Below are 8356 nucleotides of genomic sequence, written 5' to 3' on the forward strand. Positions count from 1 at the left end.
GTTACAATTAAAAAAAAAGAAGTTAATTATTAAGTATTAAGTTAATACTCAACATATTTCATAATATACTAATAAACTTTTTTTTATTTTTATGGCACCTTTCGTGCAAGAAATTAATCTGTTTTTAAAGCAAGAAAAATGACAACAAAAATGATATAAAGGAACATAAAAATGTGTTAAAATGTAATTTAACAATAAAATAAAATGAGAAATACAAAGTTAAAGAACGGATTCATTTAAAAAAGACAAAATTATGAAAAATTTTCATTTTTTTAACGACATTTTAAAGACAATACTCTCCTAAAAGTGAAAAATAAGATTTCCAAACCTACAAGAAAAGATATGTTTAAAAAATTCTGCATATTTAGGTGATAATTATCTGTCGGTTCATCACCAGTCAAACCGCCTTTAATGTTATGAGAAAAATGATTGTAAAAATGTGTTTGATTATCGCAGCTTTAACTTGAACCGTGATCATTTCTTTTTCTAATTTTTTTTTTCCTGAAGAAAAACAAGCTTCTTTCATCACCTGGAATTTTTATACGAGACAAAAGTGTTGATTAAAACCCGTCTTTTTTATTTAAGTGCCAGAGAAACGGATCCCCCGCTTGCAGCAGCTATAAATACTTGTGTGATGCTCCTGTGATTGATGGAGCTTTTTATCAGCAGCAGATGTGTCTTCGCTGGTCGACGCCCAAACTTCATGTTCAGAAGAAGCTCTTTGTGTCAGGAAAACATTTTCCTCTCAGATTCAGGAGCTTTTTTTTTTTTTTTTCCACCGTTTTTTCTTTTTTCTGAATGAAAACTTTTTTTTTAAAACTAGAAACCAGTTTTTTTGAGCAGAAAAAAACCTTTCAGCCTCTTTCGGATGTGTGAGCAGCTTCTCAGCTCCGCCTGCATGTTGGGGCGGTCTCGTAAAGATGACATCATGCTGCAGCTGGATGATTGATGTGTGTGTTTTGTCGTGTCAAGACATTCAAGCTTAATATCAGTACACACACAGAAACACACACACACACAGACACAGAAACACACACACACAGACAAAGAAACACACACACACACACACAGACAAAGAAACACACACACACACAGACACAGAAACACAGAAACACACACACACACACAGACAAAGAAACACACACACACACACACACACACACACAGAAACACAGACACACACACACAGAAACACACACACACACACACACACACACAGACAAAGAAACACACACACACACACAGACAAAGAAACACACACACACACACACAGGTCCAGAAACACACACACACACACACACAGACAAAGAAACACACACACACACACACAGGTCCAGGCTTGTTTAATGCTGCCGTCTCACGTACGCCTCCTCTGTGTTTTGGAAAGTACACTAACAAAGTACATGTTGGAGGTACTTGTACTTTAAGTATTTTTAGTATTTTATGTGGTAAATATTTACTGGTTACTGACTAAATTCTTTCTAAAAACATGTGATAAACTTGTAAAAGTTCATATTGAACCCATGTTTCCCAACTTTTATTTTGAAGTATTTTTTTTTTTTTAAATAATGAAGTTTGTTTAAAAAAAAAAAGTTCTACTTTGTAAAGAACTTTGCTTTGAAAAGTTCATGATAAACTTCTGTCCAGTTTCAGTAAAAATCAGAGCGCTTGTTTGCTGCTTTTATTTCAAAATAAGAGCGCGCTGCATTCGAGGACCCACATTAGAATGAGTATTAAAGGCTCATTTTAGCCCGGATTAGTTATAAAACGACATTTATCCCCCAGTCAGTGCAGACTTTGTGAATGAAGACGCTGGAAGCAGGTTTTGGTGGGTCAGCTTGCTACAACTTTAATCCAAACATCGCTCTGCATATTCAATACATCATCACCATCATCATCATCATCATCATCATATCCTCTACATAGCTCCCTCTCATATCTCTAAACAATTTTAACAAAATAAGTCTAGTAGCACGTCATTCGATAACATTTTGTATTTTACAACTCTCTCTCTGTACTTTAGTGTTTTTTTCTCTTTAAACATCAGGAATATTTGTTCGTTGTCTTGTATTTAAGTTTTTTCTTCTTTAAAACACGGAGACGAGACGGGAGAACACGAACGATGACAAACGCTGCTCGAGAGTCCAGAGTGTGAACCAACACACACACACACACACACAAACAAACAAACAAACAAACAAACAAACGCATGTCGATGTTATTCAGTGTGTCAGCAGAAGCCTGAAGGATTAACGAGTGTAACTGATTTATAATAATTAATCAATAATCCAATTGAAGCTCTTCTGACTGGACTTCCTCCTCCGGGTGAAGACGGCAGTGAGCAGCAGCTGAAAGCTCAGGCAACGTGAACACACTCTCAATGTGTGTGTGTGTGTGTGTGTGTGTGTGTGTGTGTGTGTGTGTGTGTTTGTCCGCACACATACACAAACTGTGGTGTTAGTTAGTTACATCAGAGGCACTTTGACCCTCCTTTTCTTGTGCCCCCTCCCCCCACCCCCCTAACCCCCGAAATAAAAATAAAGAAAAATAAAATCTGAATTTATTTTTGAAAAATTTGGCTTCAAGTTTCGACCCCGAATCCACGAAAACAAAAACAAAAATAAACAACAGAGAAAAACGTCGCGTCGGACTTTCAACGTGGCCGACCGAAACCAGAACAGAGCAGACGGGACTTCCTGGGAAGGTTTAAAAAAAAAAAAAAGATGCCTCGACGTGATGCTTTCTAACAGTTCAACTACGATGAAGGTGAGCGGACGCCGTCTTCATCGTCGTTTCTGCTGCATGAATCCGTGATTGAACCCACGAGAGTCGCGAAAAAAACGTCACAATTTAGAAGTTAATTGGAGCCAAATATCAGAAGATAAACGTTAAAACAGAAAAAACCTCCGTGATGTTTTACAGGAAGCGGAAACGAAGGGAAATTAAAGCTGAAACGCTTGAATCGTGCTTTTTTTTTCGCTGTTCGCTCTGAGGCTGCTGGAAAGCTCCGCCTCCAACTCCGCCTCCAACTCCGCCTCCTCACGTCAGGCAGTTTTTTAATTTGTTAAAAAATTTTCTCCACATGGAAGCTCCGCCTGCCGGAGAACGCTTCGTTACCCGGAAATCAGCAGAGAGACGAAAACCAAAAATAAAAAAAAGCCCCCACCGAACAGCTCGGAGAAAACCGAGAATAAAAAGCGACAAAAAAAACTAAACAAAAACATGACTCCCCGTCGCAGAGAAAAAAAAAACAACAAAATAAACTGAGAAGCATCTGAGTCCTCTGTAGAAACCACAACCTTTATATTCCCTCTACAATTATGTACAATTAGACTTTATACAAGTAAAGCAGTGACGCTCTCCTCACAGCTCCGAGTGTGTGTGTGTGTGTGTGTGTGTGTGTGTGTGTGTGTGTGTGTGTGTGTGTGTGTGTGTGTGTGTGTGTGTTGTCCTAGGTGGAGCTGCTCTTGGAGAGGTTGGGGTAGAGGACGGCTGCCGTCACGGCGACCATCACCGCGACGACCGGCATCCAGGGGCTCCAGCCGCTCTGAGACGACAGGAAAAAAAAACAGAGAAAAAAAGAATCAGGTTAAATTGAAGGTGACGAGTTGAAGATGATGAAGAGGAGGAGACAGAAAACAAAACAAAATAACCCTACTCAGCCCAAAACATGATATTTTTTTTCTTTCTTTCTTTCTTTCTTCTCACTGAGAAAAAAATATGCAAAAGTATGTTTGTTTGTTGAATGATGTCGTTTTACAATTGAAGTTTTGCTCGACGGACAATTTGGACCTGAACTCTCAAAACAAATAAAAAAAAACAAATAAAAGAAATCATTTACGTGATAAAGTGGGATTAAAATAAGTAAAAATTAAAGTCCGTTAAAGATTGAACAATAAAACACTAGAAAACAAGTCAATCTATAAAATGTTTTCATGTGCGAGAGGATTTTTTTAACACGACTTGAAGTTTGATTTAAATTTTAGTTTTTGTTAAAGTCGCCTTAATACGAGTCTGAGTGAAAATATCAGAATGTTTCTGTATCAAATCGGACAAATTAAACATCATTTGAAAGCTTTAAATGCTTCTATGAATGTTTACCGGCAACTTTCAGGAAAACAAAAAGGGTTTTTAACTCGTTTATTTTAAATATAATCCCTGAAAACCAGGTGAAACGTGTTTATATACGTATTTATCAGAGGAAAGTACATTAAACTTTTTTTTTCTTTTTTTTTTTAGTAACAGCATCAGAACAGCAGTGACATCCTCCATCGGTTTCAAATTAAAAGCTGCCGTTTCAAATTAAAAGCCCTCCAAGTCTTTTTTTATTTTCTTCCAATCGGCTAAAATGATTTTTAAAGAAATACGAACGAAGAAAAGGTTTTAAGCTTTGAAATGGTTTTTATTTCGTGGTTCTATCTGGGGAATAAAAACCTTCATGATTAATGAAAAAAAAAAATCGGTGAAGTTTATCAGAGTTTTTTTTTCTTCTTCTTCTTCTTCTTTTTGAATAATAATGTTCATGTCTGCGGCCACTTGTCTAAACGTCGGCATCGTCCAGAAACACGCGAGTTATCACGGATAACTTTGTTTCACAACAATCACGTCCAAGTCGGAGTTTCTGCTGAGGACGGTTGGTGATAAAATAAATATGCTTCACAAATAAAGTTCTGTCCACTTTGAGGCGTTCATGTCAAAATATCAGCAAGCTGCATGGAGGAGAAGCAGGTTCATGGAAAATGAGCTTGTTCCCACAACTTGTGCAAAAGATAAATGACTTCAAACGAGAACAGAAAAATAAATAAATATCATTTTTTGGGACTGCAGAGGAGGTTGAGGAAAGAAGCAAATCAAATCAAATAAAATGAAAAGAAAAACCACACGGGTAGAAGCAGCAAAGTAAAACGAGGTTTGAGGAAGTTACCTGAGTAGAAAAACAAAAAGTTACAGACCAGTTTTCCTTCACAGCAAACAACCGGAAACACTGGAGACGTTTTTTTTTTCCGTATAAAACGGACGAGCAGTGAACACAACACGGGACGAAACAAGATGATGTTATAAAAAAAAAAAAAAAAAAAGTGAAGGAAAAAGAAGCGTCGATGATTTCGTCTTTAAAATGAAAACACAGCAATGAGAATAAAACGGGAAGATGACGGAGAGGTTAAAGCAGCAGACCGGATGCAGGAAATGGAAGGAAAATGAAATTAATAATAAAATCACCACAAACCCTGAGAGGGGAAAAAAAAACAATGCATGAAATTAAAGTAAAAACAAAAAGAAATGAAGCACCAAAAACCCTGAGAGGAAGAGGAAGGTGGACGAGTGACGACCTTCAGACGGACGTGAAGGTCAAACAGTCAGACTCTTTAAAGGGAAACCGTGAACTTCACCGATTAAAAAAAAATACTGCTGACTTTACACTTTCTGCATTAAAGGTTTCAGCTCGACCGCTCACACATCAATAATTAATATAAAGATGTAAAGAATACTTTGAGGGAAAAACACTGAATTCAAGCGTGATTAATAATCAAACAAAAATATAGTAAGTTTTTCTGAATTCTTTAAACTTGTCTAAACTCAAATGTGCGTGAAACCTCTAACTTCACACCTGAGCTGAGCCTTTCAGGAAACGCTCACCTGACAGGCAAAACTCAGGGCAAAAGGTTTGATAAAGGATTTCAATTCTTGTCAAAACATTTTTGCTTTTTGTCAATTTTCTCATGAATCATGATTTTTGTGGCGTCTTTTCTCAAAAGTTGTGATGCAATTTAGTTTGTGATTTTTTTTGCGATAAAATTCCAGTAATTAGTAAAAATTGTGAGTGAACGACTTTTAACGACTACCTAATAAATAAGGATTTTTTTCCCCCCTCATCGCACTTCTCTTTAAATGTTCTGAACCTAACTAATTTCGAAAAAAATAAAAGCTTCATCTACTGTCAAAATAAGAGTTTTAAATGCTTTTTAAATTGTTAATTTAGCACAAACTGTAAAAATAAAAACAAACTGAAATCTCTTACAACTTAAAAGTTTATGAAAGCTTATCACCGACTGTAAATGAGGAGTTATTTATGTTGATTAAAAAAATAAATAAAGTTTGTAAAAACTTCGATTAAAAACCTTTAATGCAGAAATATCAGGAATTTTTGCAAAATTGCGATCTGCAAATATATATATATTTTTTTAGAGGTTTCCCTTAAAACAGATCGTCGGGGAGTTCGTCCCTTCATGCCAGAGAGTTTCATGTTTGCTGCAGCAGAAGAAGAAGAAGTGTGACTGACAGCCATGCAGGTAAGAGACGCTCAAACCGAGACAACGCCATGACGATGAAGATGATGCTCAAGTCGTAAAAAAGGGGGAAGATGTCGGAGGTGAGAGGAGAGCAGCCCGCCGATCCGATCTCAGGGGTCAACAACACCAGACAGAAAAATACTGTAAAATCAAATCAAAGCTCCTGATTTTTAATGTCTGGAATAAATATTTTGTAATTCCAGGTCAGGGACTTTATAAAAAAATATTTCAAATGATATTTGGTCTGATTTATTATCTTAAAAACAATTTAAAAGTTCAAGAAAGTTGGGGAGAATTTCTGGCAATGGTTAAAAAAAAAAAAAATCATATTTCCTAATGAAGCAGCTGATGGAAACAAATCCTCCTTCTGCTCCAATAAACGTTTTACAAATATTATCTCTACCTGCCGAGACCTTTTACAGGATTTAAAAAAAAAGGTCAAAGTTCAGCACCATGTCTTCATGTTACCAGATGGGAGAGAGAAAAAAAAATCTGCATTTGTGTGTGTGGTTACTCTTTAACAGGTCAGATTTCCAACTGAAACCTGTGACCCTGAATGCATCACGGACCAGGGACTTTCACCTCTGACCTCTTTCCCCTTCCGAAGAGATGACGGGACAGACAGACAGGTGGACAGACAGACAGGTGGACAGACTGATGTCATGTCGGTGTATACCTTTCTACCACAACTGGCCGAAACACCAGTAGAGCAGAGCCAGGACAAGGGCCATGAATATGGCTTGGACAGGCTGCAATATGGATGGCTAGAAGGGGGGGAGGGGGGGGGGGGGGGGGGGGGGGGGGGAGAGGGAGGAGAAGAAATCAGCCGGCAACAAAAATCAACCAAAAAACCAACATGGAGGATGGAGCAGCTACAGCGCAGCGAGGAGGACGGGCGGGTGGAGGGGGAGTGGAGGGGGGAGGGGGGTCTGTATCTAGTTTTCTACGAAGCAACGCCGGCATTCAACAGCCACATTCACAGAAACACCACAGAAGAAGAACCGTCTGCAGCAGGACGTCTCGTTAGGCCGGGTTCTTCAACAGGAAAGACGTGATTGGATGTTTGATTTGATTGACAGCAGGTAAATACAAACGTGTTCAGACGCTAACGGAGGCGAGACGAGATGCTTTTGTTCCCGGTGCAGATTAAATAATAAAAAGATAGTTTATTTAAAACTCCGGTCTTATTTTCGGAGTTTGGTTGATTATTTGCGTCTGAATCGTTTCTGACTGAAGAAATCACTTAAAAAAAAACGTTCAACTTCCTGTCAAAGCGATTTTATCCTTCAAAAGTCAGTTTTCAGTGTAGAAGTGTCTTAAAGCTGCAATACCAGCGAGTGCCACTAGAGGTCGGCTCCAAAAAGCCTCCGGCTCCATAGACTCCCATTCAACTTCTCTCATCAAATCCAAAGTGAATAAAATGTGTCCATCAGTTATCTCGGTGTTGTTAGCTAAAGTCACTCCTTCTTATTAGTTTTCTGGAGGTCCATCTGAAAATAATCCCTCATTCATTAGAAAAGAAGATTCAAGAAGACCTGTTTTTTTTCCGACTTTGTTGTACTTGAATGCAGCATAAGAAAGATTTCGAGTCCTTTGATTCTGGATCAGGACTTTTATTCTGAAAATCTCTGTCGAAACAAAACCCGCGAGACGAACATCTAAAAACACGCCGGCAAATAAAACCAGAGAGGATGAAGAGTCGAGGTCGAGGAAGATGAGAGAGAGGAGGAGGAGGAGGAGAAAGAGGAGGAGGATGAGAAAGAGGAGGAAGAAGAGAAGGAGGAGGAACAGGAGGAGGAGGAAGGCTGAGTGGATGAAGGTTAGCGAGTCTGTGACGCTTCACCTGCGTTCAACTTTAAACAAAAACATCTGGGGGGGAAACATCTGGATTTAAAGCTGAGTAAACATTTAAAATACAGGTGACATATAGTCTTTGGTGTCATTGAAGAGTGTGTGTGTGTGTGTGTGTGTGTGTGTGTGTGTGTGTCTGTGTGTGTGTGTCTGTGTGTGTCTGTGTGTGAGTGTGTGTGTGTGTGTGTCTGTGTGTGAGTGTGTGTCTGTGTGCC

General features: G+C 38.4%; 1 protein-coding gene across 8 annotated transcripts in view; it reads right to left on the reverse strand.

Moving 5' to 3' along the window:
- Positions 1–1823: 1823 nt before the first annotated feature.
- slmapa (sarcolemma associated protein a) overlaps positions 1824–8356 on the reverse strand; it is a 39311-nt gene continuing 32778 nt past the window's right edge. For 5 of the 8 annotated variants that reach the window (XM_069169563.1, XM_069169566.1, XM_069169565.1 and 2 more), the window contains one exon: positions 1824–3547. In XM_069169563.1, coding sequence (XP_069025664.1) covers positions 3452–3547 — 96 coding nt within the window. In that variant the 3' untranslated portion in view covers positions 1824–3451. Of the gene's footprint in view, positions 3548–6966; positions 7055–8356 lie in introns of all 8 variants that reach the window. The other 3 variants (XM_069169562.1, XM_069169568.1, XM_069169569.1) reach the window with 1 other exon arrangement.

Source organism: Embiotoca jacksoni, unplaced genomic scaffold (genome assembly GCF_022577435.1).
Source record: "Embiotoca jacksoni isolate LCO1_2020_lvr unplaced genomic scaffold, fEmbJac1.0.p SCAF_46, whole genome shotgun sequence".
In the NCBI taxonomy this organism is placed as follows: Eukaryota; Metazoa; Chordata; class Actinopteri; family Embiotocidae; genus Embiotoca; species Embiotoca jacksoni.